The 23,945-nt window shown below is 39.1% G+C and overlaps 1 protein-coding gene across 1 annotated transcript in view; it reads right to left on the reverse strand.

Moving 5' to 3' along the window:
- Positions 1-23,945, reverse strand: part of RhoGAPp190 (Rho GTPase-activating protein 190) — a 134,232-nt gene that overhangs the window by 84,619 nt on the left and 25,668 nt on the right. The window contains exons 12-18 of the mRNA XM_080270388.1: positions 23,302-23,497; positions 20,859-21,050; positions 20,032-20,153; positions 19,702-19,868; positions 16,562-16,703; positions 11,055-11,253; positions 10,397-10,599 (exon numbers count right to left, since the gene is read on the reverse strand). Of these exons, the coding sequence (XP_080126514.1) occupies positions 10,397-10,599; positions 11,055-11,253; positions 16,562-16,703; positions 19,702-19,868; positions 20,032-20,153; positions 20,859-21,050; positions 23,302-23,497 (1,221 nt within the window). The remainder of the gene's footprint in view (positions 1-10,396; positions 10,600-11,054; positions 11,254-16,561; positions 16,704-19,701; positions 19,869-20,031; positions 20,154-20,858; positions 21,051-23,301; positions 23,498-23,945) is intronic.

Below are 23,945 nucleotides of genomic sequence, written 5' to 3' on the forward strand. Positions count from 1 at the left end.
CCTTGAATCTTACGACAATACAGTACAGTAATTCTGCAATGAAGAAAATGGGCATTTGTATTTGTATTTTATAACAGGGTGCCTTAACCTAGTGTTTGACTGCCTGTACCTTAAGCTATTGTTTGAATGTCTCTCTATGTTAATCTATTGTCTGTATGTTTAAATATATCCTTAAACTATCGTCTGAACTTAAATCATACTACAATACTGTCATTCTGAAACAAAGAACTCTTGCATCTGTATTATTTCATTATGATGCCTTAAACTATTTTTTCCTCAATGTCTCCATATTCTTGAACTGGGTCCAAATGTCACTTTGAATTTGACTGGCATAATTTAATAATGAAGAAAAAATCAGGCATTTTGTAGTACCTTAAGCTACTACCACAATGCATCTGTACCTTAAACTATTGTCTGACTGTCTCTGTACCCTTAAATTATTGATTAAGCATTACTTTATGCTTAAAGTATTGTCTGTATGTTACTTTAAACATTCCTACAATAATCTGTAAGGAAGAGAATACCTTTCATTTAAATTTGTAAACTATTATCCGAGTGTCAGTGTCAACAGTACGCTGTACAATAAGTGCAATCTCTGAAAGATAATCATTCATGTTATGTCTACCACTGCTCTCAGGCTCTCACTAACATACCAACTTTAGTTTTTATCTATGTAAACTTAGTAATATTTCCTTAATCAATTCCATTCGTATGTTGATGCTCATTATGTATTCTTGTAACTGTCAGACAATTTTACTCATCTCAAAGGAGACCTCCCATTGAGAAAGTGTTAGCAGTAACCTTCATCCATTCTTCCTTCAAACTTTCACTACGATGTGCCTCTCCTAAGATGCACAAAATTATCAGACAACTGCAATAATACATAGAAATGATCAATGTACAGGAAGGATAAGATGATCGTCATACAGGAAGGACTAAACGTATGTTACCATAATGGTCCAATCAAATTATCACACAAATAATTTTGAAAACATTATACAAAATTATGGTGAATAGGCCAATTGGTTAGATGACTTTCTTATACTCTTCAAAGTCAATGACAACAACAGATGCACAGTTGCCTCTCTACCAAAACATGGACATAGATTGGGTGTTGAAGAATGTCTGTGTATATGAGAGTGGGGGTAATGTTGGAAGAGGATGATTATGTAGTGTGGAAAAAGAACTGACTGGCAGATTGAAAAGAAAAAAAGATGAGATGGTGGGGTAAGACAAGGAGGGTAACTGAAAAGGAGAGGAGGAGAAGGAAGGGTAACTGTGAAAGGAAATGGAGGGGGAGGCATAAATGCAGAGGAAAGAGGAGGGATAACTAAGAAAGATAAGGACAAGAGGGGGTGCCTGAGAAGCAGAGAGGATGAGGATGAGGAGGTAATAGACAAGGAAAGGAGGAAGAAGAGGAGGAGGGGTAACTGAGAGGGAAAGATAAGGAAGAGGAGAGGTAACTGAGAAGAACAGGATGGATAAGTGAGACAGTGAGGAGAAGGAAGGGGAGGGGTAAGTGAGAAGGAGAGGAGGAGGAGGAAGGGGAGGGGTAAATGAGAAAGAGCGATGATGACAAAAAGGACAGGTAACTAAGAAAGTAGGAGAAGTATGTAAGGACAAATAACCCAGGGGCAATTCCCAGAAGAGGGCAAAGAATCAGAAAGTCTGATATTTTACACAGTTTTTCAATTCCAATTATTCCATTCCTATTCCACCTCTTTACCTCCTCTTCCTCCATTCCTACTTCTTCATATTCAACTTCAGTTCCTCCTCTTTCTTCCATCCATACTTCTCCTCATCTCCTCCCTTCTGCTTACCCCTCATTCGTTTTGTTTTGTTTCTGAAGGCTCCAACATGCTTGCATGCATCAGCCTTGGTCACTTAATGGCAGCTCTCCATGCTGCCCCATCTCTGGCAGCTTCCCTATTAGGTCCCTTATCCCTGAGGTTCGTCCCAGGTCTTTTTTGGTCTACCACTTGCTACCCTACCCCTAACATTAACACGTCCTACCTTCAGCACCCAATTATCATCTCCCATCCTCTCCATATGCCCAAACCATCACAATCTACCTCACCTCATCACAACACTCGTACACTCCAGTCCCATCCTACCCCTCAACTTTTCCATCGTAAACCTAGCACCCCAGGCCTTACACACGAGGCCACTGCACAACCACTTAATCATTGCCATTTCTGTATGTTTGAACCTGCAAATATCCCCTTCCTTTACTGCCCAGGTCTCATTACCATACAGCAATACACTCATAACACATGCTGCATACAAAGATCCCTTAGCATGGTGGGAGAGCCAATTCTTCCAACCACTCCTCATTCTAGTCACAGAGCTAGCTCCAGCCCATCTCTAACACACAACATGTCTCCCAGATAACAAAACTCCACCACATGCTCAAGAGATTCACCAGCAAGTTCAATCCTTTCACGCCTGGCAAACTCCAAATGCTCTCCCCAACACACTGCACATCTCTTATGTACCCACTTATCACAAACACTGCACAAGATTACTTACCATGAAACAAAACAAAGTGAATGAACCATGACGAAACTGCCACTCACTACTCTAGATAAAGATGATTAAGGCTTCCTAACTCTTCCTTGCAATCTACAAACTTACCTTACACTAACACTAGATAATTTTACTGTCAAAAGAATTCCTACCATTCTAAGGGTTCATGAACACTGGGTCTCTTAAACAGCATCCATATTCTAACCTGACAAGATCCCTGACCCCCTTTCAGCTCAGTTGATGGCCATGTGTAGTCAGACTGGAGGGATGATATGACTGGTAACCAAGGAGACTCATTCATACTCTATAGCTAAAGTTCATCAAATTCTATGCAACCAGGATTTGATATTTTGTTAGCAGCGCAATTATATCAGGTGAAAACAAACCAACTACATATAAGGAAAGTATAAAAGTTGAGGAACCAATGGAATTAACGAAGTGAAATGGATGGATGAGTTACATACGGAACAGAACAAAACAATGCTTGCACCCCTTCTCAAAACTGGTATTTTGGAAACTGGTATTAGATGGAATGCCTATCTCACACATCTAACCAATAAAATAAACAGTAATATATGGAGTGGACTTTTGCTTGAGGTGGAGTTAAGGTTCTGAAAGTTTGGGTGATGTGTGAATACCTGTGTGGCCCATTTAACCTGGCATAGTGATTGACAGTTCTCCTACCCCCATTGCCTTGCAGTTCTAATCCATACCCTCATGCAGTGTCATTTCTGATGAACTGGCAGATCCGAGAAAATGTACCTATGTTCAGTTTCAAAAATAATAATCATCTATCCACCATCCATCCCCATCATGAGCTACAGGACTTGGTATCATACTCTCTTTGGTTAAGGTAGCTCCCAAACAGCTCTTCCTAGTGATTTATTTTGCTATTACTCCTTACCATCCTCTTCTGTGTAGTTTAAATCATTCAAATACCACCACTTTCAGTATATATAACACATACATTGATGTTAACCAGCCGTATTCAAAAATAAATCACCGGGGAGGAGGTACTAGGGAGCTGTCTCAACCAACAAGAATGTCTCAACCAACAAGAATACAGCCTTGGACTTGGCTATAAAGTCCCATTATTTAAGGTGCGGGTGTTCGGTTACTCTCCCCTGAGCGGACTTACGTGCATAGTAAATCCTCCTTGTAACAGAATCCCAATGGATTATATGTACTGTAACTGGAGAGTCTTAACCCACTGGAGCACCAGGGATATGTTGCTTATAAGATTACCACTGAATGTAGTACAGTACTGTAAATGATTTCCTGACCAACATGCACACCATTTAAAAAAGAAAAAACATGAAAAGACGACCTTCAATACTCTACAACTGCTGAAAAAAAAAAAAATAATAATAATAATCACAGCCTATTTTTCATAACTGTGATGACCATTTGCTTTGTGACATCAATAAATTAACATCCGTGAACAGGTAAATAATCACAACAAAGTCTTAACCACAGCTGACAGTATGGTATGTAAGTAAATATATCCAGTATACAGCACATATTTACAATAATTCACATCAGAGTCAAAACCAAGAGAAAAACAATACCAATACTATTAAGACATGGACAATAGACTAATAAAAAGGTAACATACATCACGAGACACACACATAGTCTAATAAACATGATGATAAAACAGCCAAGCAGGGGACTAAAGCGCGACTAAAGCAGCCATGGAGAAAATACTTAACTTAAAACTATAGCATAACCTCACTACATCAGACTTTCCATTTTACTCGACATGTTAACCCAAGCAGACTTTTTATCGGGCATCTTAAATCTACCAGACTTAATCGGGTGTGTCTCAAACCTATCAGACTTATTATCAGGCATTTATCAGTGGGGATGGACCCAGCTCTGCGGCCAGAGTGACGAGTGGTTGGAATAAGTTCAGGGAGCTGTTGCCTCTCCTGACATTGAGAGGGCTCTCCCCTCCATGCTAAAGGATTTTTGTATGCAGCATGTGTTGGGAGTGTAATGCTCTATGGTGGTGAGACATGGGCTGTAATGGAAGAGGATATTCACAGGCTCAAAAGAACAGAAATTGCAATGATTAAATGGAGGTGGTGTTCAAAATAAATCACAAAGAATGGGTACTCGAATGCAAGTTAAGTTGATCACAATGTCACCCATATACCATTCAGAGAGTTCAAGTTTGAAAATCTTTTATCTTCCTCATTAACAAACTCATTCCATACATGAGTGCAGTTCTTTCCTTTATGAATTTTTTCTCTTACAGCAGAATCAGCCTAATACAATTGTTCGTTATATCCAATGGATGTCCGGCGCCCTTCGTGTGTCCGTTAAATCTGATATCTGATCTATCGAGGTTAGTTAAATCGAGGGTCTACTGTACTCAAAAGGTCTACTGATTACAACTGTCACTTTTGGTCATAGATGTCTATTCAGGTTTAAAAGGGGAATGGAAACTAAGAGAGATGTACACTCAACCATTTCAAAGGTCTGCTCTTCAAAAACAGCATTAAATTTTTCCCACAGGTATAGGACGGTGATCTATTTAGCTCCTTCACCGTCTCCCAAAAATAATATTCTAAAGTCTACTTATGCCAAAACTCTAACATTTATCAGCTGGTTTTTCCCTCAGTAAGTCTGATGTAGCGAGGCTTTACTGTATGACTGTAAACAGGGAGGATGGAAGGACATGCACACACACATGGGAGGGGCCACATCTGTTCACGCTAAGCTTTAACAACATCCATTCTCTCTATCTGGCCAAGATGACGAATAAAAACACTAAAATATGGAACCTGAGTGATATCCTCCTGCATACACAAAGCACCAGGAAATAATCTGTACTCTAAATGGGCAGACTGAGGAGGAAGATTATTTATCCTGGTGAAAAATATTAAATGCAGTTCTCACTCGGTCTGAAAGAAAACCATAAAAAGAACAAACGCATTTACGTCAGCCAACCAAATAAACTTCAGCAAATAACACCTGCAATTAGTGATCTGTTTACGATTTTATGCAAACTTGGACATCATTAATATTAACTAATTTAAGACTATCACTATTTAAAAAAAAATTAATAATAAAAAAACAAAATATGAGTTTGTTTATCTTCTACTGCCTGCAAATACAACAAATATATCTATGTATCTGACAAGTTTCCATACACAGACACAGTATGAAGAAAAAATAATATTAAAAGAACATCAAGATAAAGAGTTCACTGCTTTTTTATTCCTTCTTGGTTAAAAATAAAAGAAAGTAAGGGAAAAACTCACAGCACACTACCACCATCACCGCCAATGCATAATCACACCATCGTTATATCACATTCTTAATCCTACACTAGACAAGAATTACCATCCATCCATCCATTCATCTATCCAACCATCCATCCATTATCCAATCTGGTATGGTATTTCCCCATCAGAAGCAGAGAGGCCCAGGATCTAGGCCATTCAGTCCGACACTAACGGCACGTGTGACAGGTAGCTTCCCCCTACACAGCATTATGTACGAAAAACCACACCATCCTCTGGAGTAGATTCTTTAGGTCCACATCAGTCTTCACAGCACCAGCCACTTTCCTTCCTTGAGTCTTTTCCACTTCATTTTCACACTCCCCTCTCTCTTGTAACACTATACTAAAAAGTAATGAATAAAAACAATAACAGACAAGCCCACAGTGTCATGTATAAAGTGTAAAGGCCTGTGGACAGAGGTTGCTGTACTCCACAACTTTCACAGTACATGAGGCATATTAAATGAGACTATCAAACCAAAGTCCACTAAAACCTTGTCCGCATAATAACAGACAAGCAACTTTGTCCGCATAATAACAGACAAGCAACTATCACTCACAAAAGACAAAACATACAATTATCATCATCATCATCACAACAGTCATATCTGCATAAAACAAGCATTCTCCATGTCAAACACACAAGCAAATATCACTCACACTTGACAAACCTATGATCAATTATATCATGAACATCATCATCATCACAACCCTCATTTCCACCTAAGACATGGGATTAAGTAAGATCCACAAAGACCAATGATCAGAAAGCCCTGTGAAATGACCCACACACTCATCCAAGCCTCTGAAACCCTGGCATCACCTCACTAGCCTACCCATCAGCAAATAGACTTTCTTTATTGTGGCACTTCATATAAACCTACCAGACATTCACTCCAACTAATCTACCTATCTATCTATCTATAGCCAAAGACTTTAATCCTATTAGGGGTGACTACAAACAAATCACCTCCATGTCACCCTGTCCCCTGCCATTCCACTGCCCTCCTCCAAACTTACACCCCTCTCTCATATACAGAACAGTACCTTTCTACTTCATCCCTCCACCTCATCCTCAGTCCCTCCACTCTCCACCTCACTCACATACACTCTCCTTGTCTGTCTCTCACTCTCCATCCTCTCCAACTAATAAATTTCATAATAATACCAGGGAAAAGTATAAAATCAGCACCAACACTGTAGCTAAGGCCATGCTATGTAAAGGCAATGTAAAACAGGAATAAATAGACAACAGTATACGTCAATTGGCTAAGCTCTTGGAAATGCAACACAATATCACAGCCATTTGTTTATCTTCAAAGAGGAGTTCTTACACCAAATTTATTCCATTCAACACTATCTCTTTTCTATTTCATTACTACTATCCCCTGTTGTTGTTGTTGTGGCCCGTCATTGATCTAAAATGTGAACCCAGTGGACTGCAGGCTTAAGCTGTCCTTCTGCAGTCCACCATCCTCCTTGCAGGGGATTGGGAAGTAGCTGGGGAATGTTTGTATAGCCAGGGCCCAGGCAGCTGAGTCACCCAGCTATATCAGTGCCACCACATGAAGGTGTCCCTCTCTAACACCACGGGATTAAAGAAGACAATAACTAAACCCACTAGTCCAAAAACTTTCCCAGACTGCATAAAATCATCCGGAAGTGGCAAATAAAAAAATAAATTAATTAATAATAATAAAAGTACAATAAAATAAATGAAAAAAGTATGAATAAATGTTGAAGGGCTAAACAAAATACTGTGGAGACATCAAGAATAAATGAAAACTTATCACTGTAGGGAAGGGAACAACGATTTACTTTTTTAATCATTTGGATCAGAGAGATTTTTCTTATCTGAATAAAATCATGTAGAAGCTGCCAGACTACAGTAAGAGAGGGGAACTGAGCTTGACCATCAGAATACTGACACATTATTAAATTCTTGCTTAAATCCGATGATATTGTGCACCCCATAGCAACCTCTTGCAGCCAATGTCTTTATTCTTTATTCCTACCACTTGACAATTATGTGTATTAAAAGGCCATCCAGAATGAAGCAGATAGCAACAATATCTTCAATAATCCCTTCACAAATTTAAGACTGCTGCCTGGTGCCACTATACACGAAATCAATGATACGAAGATGGGCAACCTAGACCCAAATTCTGCAATGTACTCCACTGTAAGAGTTTCATGATCTCTTTCTCTCTCTCTCTCTCTCTCTTTTTAATCTGTTATACGAGCACCCACTATACAAGAAACCAACTGTACGAGAATGGGCAACTTAGACCCAAATTATGTGATGGGATCAGGGTCAGTTAACCTAACCCTATTTTTACCATACGTTATGCACTCCAATACACCGATTTTATGATCCCTCCTCTCTCTCTCTCTTTCTCAATCCGTTAAATGAGTATCCACCATCCAAACAGTCCTCCATCAACATACTGTATACCACTCACACAAAGGGATCCACCTCTATTTGATCTTTATTCCTGCCACTCCCACATCATTTTCATAAGCTTACAAAAGACCTTGCTGAGTCAATCCCTTTTCTTTTCTTTTGCTCCACGGAAATGGTGAGCTGAAGGTAAGGATTATTTAGCAGATCATTAAAGAAAGAGACAAAGGCTTGTATTCTCATCAATTAAGGAGACTCCCTAGCACCTCTTCCTTAGCAATTTATTTTACTTTTGCACATTATATACACAGAGTATTGTGTTACTGGAATGCTTTAAATAACACACAAGAAGAGAACGAGGGATAATATACAAAACAAATTGCTGGGAGAGAGATGCAGTGAAATGGACAAAATAAATCACTTGAGAAGAGGTGTTAGGGAGCTTCCTTAGATAACAAGAATACAAACCTAACTGATTACAACAAAGCAAACATACTGAAGAGCATAAATATAAATAGAGAGAGACTGAAGATGATAATGATGAACTGGCAAGCTTCTCTTATTCTACTGGAGAAAAAAAAAAAAAAAAGAATATGTGGATTATTTTTTTTCCACTACCTGTAGCTGCCGACTTTTCATGGCATCGTATATATACAAAAACCAATATTAACAATTACAGAAGGAAAAAGAAGGGAAAAAACTGCAGAATGGCATTAGTACAGTATAAAAAAATATATATAAAAGTCTTTAATAAAAATGGAGACGGTACTGTATCTTTTCTACAGGACACAACAAACAGTATATTTTTTGGTGGGGTAATAAAAAAAATATATATTATTAACACAAAATAACTGAGATTTTTTTTTTTTTTGGGGGGGGGAAGGGGGAGTTTAAAAAAAAAAAAAAAAAAAAAAAAAAAAAAAAAAAAGAGAGAGAGAGAGAGAGAGAGAGAGACAACATAAAAATTTTCCATTAAAAAATCAGTTACGTCATGGCAAACAGAGAAATTATTGCCCAAATCCCTTATAACAGAGCTGGAAGAAAATAAATAAAATAAATACATAAATAAATAAATGAATAAATAAAGCTGAGGAGACACCCAAATATTCATACCTCGATAAAAACAACAACCTTTACGATATTTAAATTACCAGTATGTACAAAATAATCAATAATTCCTTCCGTGCACAACAAACTTGGTAAATAGGATGAAACACAATGAAAATGTTTAAAAAGGTGTTAATGCATACATACAGCAGTCACTTCTAATAAAAAATAATGTAGATATAAAAAAAAAAACTTCAGATCTAAGTTGCGAACATTCTCAAGGACACAATTATTCAATCTGAAACTGAAAACCAACTTACACAATTCCTTAACGATAAATTTAAGCTACTCATCCCGGCTCTGGAGATGTAAAAATCAAGCAGATATAAAAAATGTGACTAAAACACCTTCAGATCTTAGTTATGAACATTCTCAAGGACATACTTTAATTATGTGACTAGGAACCAACTTACATATATAATTACTTAATGATAAAGTTAAGTTACTCGTCCCAACTTTGGAGATGTTAATTAAGCACAACTACACTACACAACCCAAAACTGAATCACAACCACTCTGTTAGTAACAATAAGAGGAGATATTAGAGGTGGAAAAACAGTAGTAATATATGTTCTTATTACCTATAATTTTCTTGTCATAACTTATTTTTACCTTCACCTTTCTTTTTCCTGTTCATAAGTAAAATATCTTCCACCATACTATCACTATCCTGTCCACAACTATCACTACAACCAATATCCTTCCTACCAACTACACTATTTCATCATACTATCACTATCCTGTCCATAACTACCACTACCATCCATTTCTTTTCTGCCAACTATAATATTTAATATGTTCCACTTCCTTTACTAATGTCTTCAATGCTAACACAAATACTTTCCTCTTTTCCTACCAAAGCAACTCCTCACAATTTTATAGTTCAGTTATCAGTACTACTCTAACTTCCATAACCATGAACTTCTTTCCTACCAATTGCTTTCTCTACCTAATAATAATATGCTAAGTAATCTGCTAAGGAGGAGGTGCTATCAAGCCTCCTATGCCACCTAAAATACCTGCCTAAAACCCCCTTAAACAGAAACCCAGCAATCCAGCCTCCCCCTTACCTTGCTGAAACCGGTGCTGCTTCTTGATCTGCGAGGGTTTGACGAGCTGTTCCTCCTCATCGTTGTCTATGTGGGAGTAAATGTCCGAGTCATCCGAGGGTGTCAGGCCCTGGTCATCTGGGAAGACAGGGGACAGCGGCTCATCCAGGTCGTCACCCAGGGAGCCGTCTGTCGGAACTGTCTCGTAGATTTCCGAACTGCTTCTGGTGGGGGAGTAAAAAGGTGTGTTACAAATCGTCTCTACGTCACCCGGTCCCCTGCCATTTCACTGCCCTGCTCCCTGCTCACACATCCCCTCTCTCATACACCTCTCCACTCCATCTCTCCATCACACCCTTGGCCTTCCCCCCTCCTCTCCCTCCCTCCACCTCACCCACATACACTCTCCTCATTAGTCTCTTGCTCTCCATCCTCTCCACATGGCCAAATAATTTACACAATTTCAATACAGCAAGTGTTCATAACTCTACCATCAGCAACAGGAAAGGTCACCGCTGCCTGAGAATAATGAAGAAACATGAACACCTCACCCTCAACAGACTGTGACTACCATCTACTCTAGTGCTGATACTTCACTACCACACAGCATTCACGATGGAGGGATGGCAATTTTAGGACAAGTTAAAGTGGACGAAGCATAGTAAGAGATGCATCTCACCCCTCAGCAGACTGTGATCTTGGTGGCAGGGATCGTCGTGGTGGGGGCAGTGTGGTGCTGCGGTGGTAGTGGTACGCCGGACGCTCTAAGGTTCCCTCCCCAGAGTCATCCAGTCCTGATGGGTCCTCCATATTGAAGGCCTGCTCGATCTCTGGCTTTTTATCCCAAACCTCCTTGAAGAAAGGGGTGTAAAAGGCCGCTGCAATGGAATAAGTTGCCGATATTAAGGTCCTCTGTTAATCCAGGTTATATAGCTTAATGGGTATGCAGGATCTAACTGAATTTATAAGGCTGGAAGAAAGAAATGTCTGTTAAAAGAGAAGTTAGGGATATTAAATTTTCTGGTATTCTGAGTCACAGATGAGTATTTGGAGTTACTGACAGATAAGTAAAATCAAACTAAAAATATAAGGCCACTAGTATAGAGAGAAAATCCAGGGGTCAAGGAAGGTCACTGTAATAGAACGATTAACGGATAGCAGAGAAATTTGTTAATACATGGTCGCTATGATAGTATGATTTATGGATAGGAAGGGAATTTGTTAATATATATGAGTCTTGGTGAATATTTTAACACATAAGTACAATCTATGTGAACTAAAAGGTTACAGTTACAAAGAAAAGATTACACATTAAAATAGGCATTACATATGTTTGAGTAATTTGTCATCACATTGAGAACAGATGAAAAAGTGGATTAAATCATATATAAGAGGTACAGTAATAATAATAATAATAATAATAATAATAATAATAATAATAATATGGTGGTAGCAATAACTAAAAATATAATACATAATCTCTGTGAAGTGACCAAACTCTTTGCTCAATGAAATCTCCCTTAAGCTATGGGAAAAAAAAAATCTGGCAGTGGAAATAAATAAAAATAAGTAAATAAATAAATAAATAAATAAATCAGTGCTACATGGGCTAGTGCAAGGAAATTAATCTATGTTACCTTGTGTTTCCTTAGTTGCTATTTACACCAGAGGCATGAGGTGGAAAAGTGATGAATCCTGCAAATCACAAATGTCGGTTTTCCTTCACTGTTTTACTGTATGTATATGCTTGGCCATGTGGAGAGGATACAGTGTGAGAGACTAACTAGGAGTATATGAGTGGAGTGAATTTGAGGTGGGGAGAGGGAGGGGGAGACTGAGGATGAGATGGAGGGATGGAGTAGAGAGGTGTATGAGAGAGAGGGGCGAAAACTGGATAGACGGCAGTGATATGGCAGGGGACAGGGTGACATGGATGTGATTTGATTGTGGCCACCCTTTACGGGATTAAGGCGTCTGGCCACAGATAGATGGATGGATGGACAGATGGATGGATGGGCTGATTGACAGACAGACAGACAGATAGACAGACAGATAGATAGATAGATAGACAGGGTAATTTCAGATGATCGTATTCAGTTTAGGAGAGACTTTGATACCAGAAGGCATAGATACACCAACCAATAACTTCATCATTCTTCAAGGCATTTCTTAAACTGAATAAAATCACTGGTTGGAAGGAAGAAGACATTCAGAGATATCAGAACAAGGATTATAGTTTTCCCAGTATCATTACACTTCCCACCAGCTCCTTAAAACTATCAACTGCCTATAAACACTGAATCATGTCACCTGTCATTGGCTTTTTTCCCTTTTCTTTTTCTTTGTGTGTGTGTGTGTGTGTATGTGTGTGTGTGTGTGTGTATGTGTGTGTGTGTGTGTGTGTGTGTGTGTGTGTGTGTGTTTATACTTACATGTCACAACTAAGGGTTAACCCCCTCAATACAACAACATATTGTATTTTTAATCCCAATCTTCATCGTTACTACACAATTTTGTTTAACTCCATGAAGATGTCTTATAGTGAAAGGGTTATGACAGTTATATCTACCTTCTCCAGTTCAGAGTCTCTCTCCGAAATAAAACTGTCTGGCGATAACATGGGCAGTATAAAAAGACATCCTGTAACAGATGACGTAAATGCGGTGATGTGCCTAACAATGAAGTCTGTCACACTTCCCATCCCAGGCCATAGAAAAAAAGAGTAAACTGCATAATAATAATAATAATAATAATAATAATAATCTAATAATCCCCTTTAGAGATTCACCACATTTCCACCATGCGCCTCGTATAATAAGGAAAGAATCAGCATGTTCAGGTGTCTCACAAAGTCAGGAAAAGTAGCTCAGCATATAATTCACCCTGTCTCTCTTACAGTACTATGTCTTCTGTATTTAATTTCTGCTTCTGTCAAGTCACTATATTCAGGTTTGGAGAGATACAGGACTTAGCACTGAACCTGCCTAACACCTTTCATACGAGCTGTCTTCCCTTCGGCTGAATAAAATCAATGGTCGTAGCAAGAATTATATCAAGACACCTTTATTCTCGTCAGTTAAGGAAGCTCCCCAACATCTCTTCCTATGTGATTTATTTTGCTTGTTGCACCTTGTCATCCCTGTGTGTTACTTATTCTAATATCACCATACTCTGCATAAATAACATACAAAAGGATAATAGCCAGCCATATCCAATAATAAACTAGTAAGGAAGAGGTGCTAGGGAGCTTCCTTAACCCACAAAAACCGGTCAAAGTGTCATCATATTAAAGAGGCTAACATACAAGCCACTAAGCAAGGCAATGTACTAAGGCCACCATAGACAACAGGAAACAATAAAAGCCAATTCTGTATTCTCCCCACTCCCTCCCTATCTCCCAAAAGGAGGATGGTGGACTGCAAAAGGGCAATTTCAGTCTGCAGTGTACTGGGTTCAGGTCCAGACAAGCCTGGGGTAACAAAATCCCTTCAAATTATAGGGACTTGAGGGAGGATAACAAGACAGAGTGAGAGAGAAAGAGAGAGAAAAAAATTACAAAGAGGAAGGAAAGAAATTAGTAAACAATGCAGATTTTAAAGGAAGGAGAAAGAGAATGTAAGAACAGGTAAAGGGGAAGAGAAAGACTGGGAGAAAAGAAAGTCAAGAAAGGAAGAACAAAGACAAAGAGGCAGAACAGAAAAGTGGGAAGAAAATGTCAAGCAAAGCAAAGAAAGTAAGTGACACACAGGTGTTTTTAAAAAGCATGATGATATTAAGTCAGCTGCTCTACTTATCCCTTCAGTACTGTATATGATGTATTTATTTCAGTCTTGCTACAACCACACTATTTTATTTGCCTTAGGGAAGACTTCTTGTAGTGAAGGGGCTAGATAGCAACCTCCATTACCTACAAGAGGCTTTTTTTCAAGGCTGAACACAAGTCTGAAAGTTATTGTTGTTGGTGCTTAACCACAGTCTGTTTGGCCGAGCAGATCCCTCGACCACAAGTAAGCAACTGTTTCTGTGGGGCTGTCCTACAGGACAATGCAGTATATACACTGTGCAGGGGTCCAGCGCCCCCTTGTGGTAGACAGCGCCTCACCAGGGTCCATCCCATGGTGAAGCGGGGGGAAATTTAAGGAGGTCTGGCTCTTGGGTGGACAATACACCTGCTCCAGCCAGGGAACACAGCACCACCACATGTAGGCTCCTTGTCAGCAAAAATCTGAAAGTATCAAGATGTAAAAACACATCCCAATACTGAAAGACCTAATGCCTCATATTAAACACTGACATATATACAAGAACACAATCAGTAAATTCATTTAAACATGGACAACAGTGCAAAACTGATCTCCATCCAATGCAACTGTGCCAAAGTGCAATAAAGGGCTCATTACCTCTCTCGTTATGGTCAATTGGGATTTTTTATTGCATCACAAAAGGTTTCAAACTCTACATAGTAATCTGGTTTTCTGATAATGTAAAGGCTATAGTCTTAAAATGGAGTGTGTGTGAAGGTTTGGGCAAGCTCTGAATTGCTGATTGTTGTTTATGGAATATCCTTTGAGTATAAGGTATAATTAGCCTGCATCCCACATTACAGAGCATATAGCATGTTTGTTCTAACCTGACAAAGATCCCTAGTCACTATCAGCTCAACTGATGGCCAAGCTTAGTCAGAATGGAGGGCTGATTGACTATTTACACAGACTCATTCCTACTTCAAAATAAAGCCTCACATGAATTTTGCATAACCGTGACTTAGCTAAGCCATTGGAGTGGCCCAGTTCTTAGCTGAAAACAAACCATCACTACTCAAAAACATGGCAGGGGGGACAAACACACCTTATCCCCAGATTTCACCAATATAACAACCACCAAAAAATACCAGACTTGTGTTTCCCTTCACATTCTCCGTATCAAGAGTACAGCCCCAAGGACTTGGACGTAGATATGCAAATAAACTTATGATAAATTCCCTGTTGTAACTACGCTTTTTTTCTTAGGAAGAATAAGGACTGGGGAGAACTGAATGTTCCCTGGTCTTGTGTTCCTACTGCAAAAACTTAACTCTAAGGGGTTGGATGAGGTGTGAATCCTAGAGTGGCTCACTAAACTGTCATGCCATCTAACTGCTTCCCTATTTTTGTGCATTCCCTATCACTGTTTCTGGAGCCTTTTTCATCCCATCTCACAGCTGGGAATGACGAGTGGAATGATGATGATGATGATGATGCTGACGATGATGCTGATGATGATGATGATGGTTGTGACAATGATAACAACGATGATGGTGATAATCATTCAACCTCTGTACAATCTCCTTCCTGGTGTCTGAATTCTACCTCACTCTATCACTTAGGCTGGAACTAAGGGTGACAACGACAATCATCAGAATTTCATACTTTTTATCCTACTCCTTTGAATCTGTGTCCTATCTCACTCAAACTCTTGGATGGGAATCTGGGCTGGGATGATGGTAATGATGGCAATAATGAAGATGACTGTGACAATGAATGAGATGATGATGATCGTTCTACTTTTCTGGTTATCTCATTCTTTGTTTTAGAATCCTACTCCACTTCATCTCTTACATATAATAATGATGATGATAATGATGAGGATGAGGATGAGGATGAGGATGAGGAGGAGGAGGAGGAGGAAAGTTCTCCTACTTTTGTGCTTTCTCCTTCTACGGTCATAGATCCTACCTTACCTCATCTCTTAGGTGGAAACAAGGATTAAGACGAAGAAGTAGATGAAGATGAAGATGACAATGAGGGTGAAGGTGCAGATGAAGATGACAATGAGGGTGAAGGTGCAGATGAAGATGACAATGAGGGTGAAGGTGCAGATGAAGATGACAATGAGGGTGAAGGTGCAGATGAAGATGATAATGAGGGTGAAGGTGCAGATGAAGATGACAATGAGGGTGAAGGTGCAGATGAAGATGACAATGAGGGTGAAGGTGCAGATGAAGATGACAATGAGGGTGAAGGTGAAGGTGAAAACTAAATCACCGGTAAGTTATGCCAGGCATCAATCATAAGTCCATTCACAGACCCCATCCCTGTACATTTCTTGGCCAGGAGGGAATAACTTTTTTCCGAAGGACGTTAATGTGTGTAGAGAAGGGAAGTATTTAGGATGCAACTAGGAAGGATATACATGCATGGGACTCACGTTTTTGTTGGCAAGTTGCAGTGGAGGTCATGAAATGTGCCTGGAGTCTGTCGGCAATAGCATTACCTTCAGTTATCAGCTGCTGGGAGATATCCGAACCAAAAAATGCCGTCGCGCTGCCCGTGTCTGTCATCGCCAATATCTATGAAGACGTGGATAACAACATTTAAAATATCTTACATTTTTAAAAATATTCAAACAGTCTAAAACTATGAAAAATATCCCAACCAAAAAACACCGATCCACTGCCCATGTCTGTCATCACCAACATCTATGAAGACATGCCTAACAACATTTGAAATATCTGAGATTTTCATTATTTCTTACACCCTAAAATTATGAAAAATATCCAACCCAAAAAACGTCCTCGCACTGCCCATGTCTGCCATCCCCAACACCTAAGAAGTCGTGGATAACAACACTTGAAGTATCTGAGTTTTTCGCTATCATTCCTAAACTCTAAAACTATGAAAAATATCCAAACCAAAAAAAACGTCCTCGTGCTGCCAGTTTCTGTCATCACAAATAACTACAAGGATGCTGATAAGAACATCTCAAATATCTTACATTTTCTTTAATATTCTTACTCTAAAACTGCGAAAAATATCTGAACCAAAAAATGCCGCCTTGCTGCTCGACTCTCCCATCACCAATATCTATAACAATGTGGATAAGAACATTTGAAATACAGTATATTACTTTCCTTTATACATTATTACAATCCGGTAGAGTACCTAAAAATACTTAATATTTCCAAATTAAAAAATGCTGTCACTCAGCTCATCTGTCATTGCCCATATCTACTATATCAGAAATTTGTATCATTAGTTTACCATCTACTGCCTAAATAATAATAATAATAATAATAATAATAATAATAACTATAATAATAATAATAACTATAATAATAATAATAATAATAAATAAATGCTGCCCATGTCTGCCATCACCAGTTTCAAAGATGTGAATTACGAGATTTTAAAATATCAGTTTTATCTTTCAATCTCCTAAATGATCTAAATTTTTTCACCACAAAAAATATGAAAGAGAGAGAGAGAGAGAGAGAGAGAGAGAGAGAGAGAAATATTCACACAGCCTGGGTCCAGCATTACCAATACCCTGTGTACAATACTTAGTAGAATATGGATAAGAACATTTCATATATCGTAAGTCTTTAGTGCTGATTTTAAAGCAACCACCTAAATAACTCATCTTAAAATTGCGTTGAAATATCAAAATGTCTACACTCCATCACATATTAAAATTACAATGGAGAGTATTTTTCTAATATCAAAATTTATATCACCACTATCCTGAACTAAATTACAAAAAAAGGACTTTATGCTCCTCCACCTCCTCATCATCATCATCATCCTCACTTTAACTACAACTAAACAGGGTGGATCCCAAACGCCACACTTTTAATAAACACATATAGTACTCAAATGCAACATACTTACATACCATACTGTACCAAAAAGTTGCGTTCCACTTTAGTGTTAAATGATAATCACTTTAAGAAAATGTTATGTTCCAGCATAAGACATAAACTCAAATAACAAAGAATCATACAAAAGGATACTACAAATGTATAGACACGTATCTGACATTGTGGTGAGGTATATGTCAAGCTGTGTGCAGGGAATGGTAGAATATACTGACAGTTTGATGTAACAGGAACTAACTTACCAAGACAAATATTACTGTGGGTTGCTATACCAGCCTTTTCACTGCATATTCTGACCTCTCAAAAGCACAAAGTGTATTAGGTACAAGTGATTTACTTTGAAATGCCACACTGACATTTTGGCCACTGCACAGGTACTGCTAATCAACTGCATTTCTTGTGCTTGAGGAATCTCATGCAACATAGTGTACTGGCAAGAGCAAGGGTACCTAACAAAATGGTGGGTTTATGATGTACCAAATAATAACAGTGATGCAGTTTTATACCTTGCACTAACCTCCTGAAGGGCTTATACATTATCTCTATTAAAAAAACTTTGCTTAAGTATGAAACAGTTACCATATGCCCTTCCTTTGTGAGGGACCAAACACTCAAATCCTTCGTTGCTATCAAGCACTTAAATATACAAGACTATGGCAGCTACACAACTACCATACAGTCACACCATTCAGCCACTCACATTTCTACATATATGAAATATGAGAATAAAAGAGGTACAAGGTAGGGTAGTGGATGTTGGAGTGGCCCTGGTGAGAGAGGATAGTGTTTGGAAACTCCCTGTACTGTTGTTTGCAGATGATACCGTGTTGTTGAGTGAAGATGAAGGGGAGCTGCAAGGCTTGGTGGATGAGTTTGAGAGTGTGTAAGAAACGGAATCTAAAGGTGAATGTAGGGAAGAGTAAAGTGATGGTCTTTGAGAGAGGTGAAGTCAGTGAATGTACAGTGAGGTTGGATGGTGAGGAATTGGAAAATGTGAGTACGTTTAAGTACTTGGGTAGTGTGATGAGTAAGGATGGAGGTTTGGAGGGTGAAGTGCTTGAAAGGGTACAGCAGGGAAGAAAGGTTGCTGGTTCTTTAAAAGCAGTGATAAGAAACAGGGAAGTGAGCATGGAAGTGAAAAAGTTACTACATGACAGTATTGTGATACCAACTCTAACGTATGGAAGTGAAGCTTGGACATTGTTGGAAGGACACAAGTCAAGAGTGAGAGCAGTGGAAATGAGTTATTTAAGAGGAGCCTGTGCATTCACATGGAGAGACAGGCTGACGAATGAGGATATAAAGAAGCGTTGTGGTGTTGATGTGGATGTGATAGGAAGCGTTATGAGGAACACACTGAGGTGGTTTGGCCATGTGGAGAGGATGGAGGGTCAAAGACTGACGAAGAGAGTGTATGTGAGTGAGGTGGAGGGGGAAAGAGGGAGGGGGAGGCCGAGGATGAGATGGAGAGATGGGGTGGAGAGGTATATGAGAGAGGGGGGTGTGAGTTGGGAGCAGGGGAGTGAAATGGCGGGGGACAGGGCGACTTGGAGGCGATTTGTTTGTGGCCACCCCAAACGGGATTGAGGTGTCTGGCAATGGATAGATAGATAGATAGAATAAAAAGTGCTGGACTTCTCTTCTGTGTACAAACTTAACACAATTTAAGAACAAATTAATGCCTGACTCCTACCTGGATGGGTAAATTAGGAATGTTTGAAGAGAAAGCCCTGAGTGTGGCCAGCGAGGCCTTGCGCTTGGTTGAGTACACCAGGATAAACCCGTGTACCAGCTCCTCACGGAAGGCGTTGGCTCCGTGATAAGACGATACTATCACCTCAACACGACGCTTACAGTCGTCTGAAATAAAGGGTGGGGTATATCGTCATTTTCTCTTATGCTACAATGACATCAACAAATATTAATCATCACTATCACCTAATCCTTCATGTTACTCTCAAAAGAAGGATAAAAGAAGGATATACTAAAAGCTATAAACAAACAAAACCCACTGTATACTTACCTAGGAATGTCTGTAGTGAGATGGACTGTTCCCCGGTCACCATACACCACTGATGATTTAACAACGGACTAAGTACATTCTCCACTGAATACGGATCACCACACAACATACACATTATTATTCTGAAACAGAGAAGAATCATTGGTTATACTGATTATCACCACCATCACCATCACAAGTAGATTAAGAATATTATTAGTAAGGTAATACAGTACACACACACACACACACACACATTTGAAGGCTCAAACATACAGACATGACAATAATCAGATGGATGTGTAGTGTGTCCTTGAATGTGTGGTTTGGGGGGGGACTAGAATTGTGACTGAAGAATTAAGAGGAAGGATGGGACTTCAATGTATTGGTGTTGTGATGAGATGGGGTAGATTGAGATGGTTTGGGCATGTTGAGAGGAAGGAGAATGACAAGTGGATGCGGAAGTTGATAGGTGTGAACGTTGGGGGTAAGATCACACGAGGCAGGCCAAAAATGACCTAGGATGAGGTCATAGAGTGTCACCTCACGGGTAAGAGACTGAATAGGGAGGCTGCCAGAGATCAAGCAGTGTGGAGAGCCATATACTGTACTGCAAATTATCGTTTCTCCAACACACCATGATGCCTCTGCTGGACAATGTTGATAAGACATGGCCCTTTCCCTTGACCTGTCTCTAGTGTATTCCCCTTTCAGAAGCCATGGTAGTGGCCATAACTAGTTTGTTAAAGTAGTAATACAACAACAAAAGCTACCACATGTACCTTATATACAACAACAAAAGCTACCACATGTACCTTATATACAACAACAAAAGCTACCACATGTACCTTATATCTGGCTGTGAATCTCTGGTCATGACGGCCGAGTTGTAGATATTGAGGGAGTTGTTTCGGTGTTGGATGCTGGTGATGAGGGAGCGCAGGGCGTTGGTGACTTGGCTGCTGTCGAACCTGCGCCCCTCCCCGCCTCCCACACTAGGCCCAACATCCATGAAGGTGCATTGCAAGCTGCCAGGGGGACTGTATTTTAGGGTAGCATTAGAATCGTACGTCACGGCACAAATACAGACGGTCCTCGCTATAAGCCAAGGAGGTTTCAAAATACTATAACCATTTCTATACTCTGACAGATTTCTTTTACCACAGATGTATCCTAAAAATAAGTTTTCCTATGTTACACAATTTCTTTTTCTACGCTTATTAAACAATCTTTATCCTTTTTCTTTTCATAATGGCTGATACATATAAGTTTTCTCTCTTCCCAACAGTTTCTAGTAACCGATGGGAAGTAATTAGTTGGCTCTGGCACCTGGTTTAGCTTCCTGTCCATGGAAAACATCAGCCGTACCATGGCCAACCTCAGTATGGGGATTCCCTGAGGCAGTATAGCATCATTTGAACTGAGTGACAAGTGTGGCAATTTACAGGAAGTCTGAGCCCTTGGCCACCCCGTTTGGGATACATGGCGTCTGGCAATGAATGAATGAATGAAGGCTGGCAAACTGGCTTTATAAATAGTAACAGAATTATAATAGGTACTTTTTCATAATTTTCCTTGGTTTTAGGAGCAAAATAATAATGTCAAAAATGGACTTATAGCAAGGACTTACTGCATGGAACATCAAAAAAAATAAAACCCCTAAAAACTGGCCCATGACATCCAGTGCACATCTCAGCATCATAACATACCATAACATAAACAGTGGCAGTCAATACCACAGTTACCCCCTCTGAGGTGTAGGGGGCTGAGGCTAGGCTAAATAAATCCTAAAATGCTGGCTAACAACATTCAGTGCACATCAGGCAGGCTAGATCATTGCAGGCTAATGCTGGCAGACGAGTAAACAGGCAATGACAGACAAAAATAACATACGCACAGGCCAAGATGTATGTACACAAGAATGTATAGCACTCCACACGTCATACACAACACTTGGGTGATTAATGACATTGCACTTATTATTATTATGATTAGATGATGAACGAATAAATGAATGAATTTATATATTTTTTTCAAGGAAGAAGGAACCAAAGGGCAGGACCCAGCAAACTGTTCCCTCCAACACATAACCTAAAATTTTACTTTCCATTTCCAGATTAATATACTTCTGAATTAACTAAATGAAATATATATATATATATATATATATATATATATATATATATATATATATATATATATATTTTTAACAGATAATGAAGAGGAAGGACAACCAAAGTTAAAAAAAAAAAATCCATACACATATGATAATAATAATAATAATAATGCTGAGTGAATGGAACCATGGCCCATTGAACTGGGCAGACTTAGGTTGTCAGGGCATTGCTACTCCTCACCCTGCCCTGGGGTGTGAAAGGAGGTCTGCATGACGATGATGATGATGATGATGATGATGATGATGATGATAATAATAATAATAATAATAACAGTAATAGTAATAACAATTAAAATAAAGCTATGAACTTGCAGTAAAATAATAATGATTAATCCTATATTATCCCTTTGCATCTTACGAGCCCGAGGTTAAGTCTTGCCTTTTTAAAATTATGACAAAAACAAACTAAATTACTTTTTTTTTAACAAAGGATGAACAGACAAAAATATATCAAGTTCGGTCTTTAAAAATTTGGGCTAAACAAACATACCTTCACACAGTCAGGCTCTGAAAAACTTGGGGACAACCTGACACAAATTTATCAAGCTTTGACTTCAAAAACCTTGGATGAACAATCAAACATTTACCAAGTTATCTCAACACGCTTGTGATATGAAACACGATGACTTATTGTAATTAACATAATAGAGACAAACGAACCAATTTACTAAGCTCTGTCTTTAAAAACTTAGTATGAACGAACACAAATTTACCATGAGGGAAAACAAATATGACAAACAAAAACTAAAAAAAAAAAACACAATATTACCAAGTTTAGTCTTCAAAACTTAGTACAAACACATATTCACAAACTAGCGCTGCCCATACGTGGCTTCCAGAAATTCAAACAAACACAGACCAACAAAGAATCACAAAATTACCAAGCTCAGTCATAAAAAACCTTAGCAAGAACACAAATTCAGTCTTAACAAACAATACAAACACAACTTATAAAAATCAAACAAGGAACACAAATTTACCTCCCCTTCAAAAAAAAAATATATATATATAACACAAAATTACGCAGTTCAATCATAAAAAACTCAGTGAAAACATAAATCTCAAGTCTTTACAAACTTAAGCCAGCCAAACACAATTCCACTGCTCAGTCTTACCTGTCGGCCAAGTTTGCTCCCTCGTCATGTAGGTGTTGTAATGTGTTGTGGTCCAGGTCTGGGTCCGGCGCAAATAGTACCGTGGTTGGGGGTGTTGGTGCGGACTCCTCCCTCTCCAGCTGACTCACTAGGGACTTCTCCAGGGACTCTCGCACGTACTCCAGTGACGCCTCATTGCTGTATGCGCACACTACCCCTGTGAGTGGTATGGTGGGGGAAAAGTTACATATCCACACATAAAAACATACACAACGCCTGGAGTTACACCAGTGGGAAATCCAGTAGTCTGTTGCATATTATCCCCCTTTGAGGTGTAGGGGGTCGAGGCAGTACCAGGCGTTACACACGGCAAGAATACATACATCACGAGCTAAGATGTCAAGTATTAAAGATCAAACAAGTCACCAACAACTGTAATACAAAGATGGTGAGCATTGCCACATTCAGCATCCCTTGGCAAACCTTCACTGTGCAGTAAATCATTCAGTAACCCCTTCAGTACTGTACCAACTGCCTTTCTTTAACTGAATACAACTACTTGGCATGGCAAGAATAACTGCTTAATATGCCTACAATCTGAAAAGGTTAATAGGAATTGTGTCTAACCTTTTCAGAATGTAAGGCCTTTTCTGAAGTTAAATTAA

Source organism: Coenobita brevimanus, chromosome 40, assembly GCF_032717465.1.
Source record: "Coenobita brevimanus isolate Jiangsu-jjx chromosome 40, ASM3271746v2, whole genome shotgun sequence".
In the NCBI taxonomy this organism is placed as follows: Eukaryota; Metazoa; Arthropoda; class Malacostraca; order Decapoda; family Coenobitidae; genus Coenobita; species Coenobita brevimanus.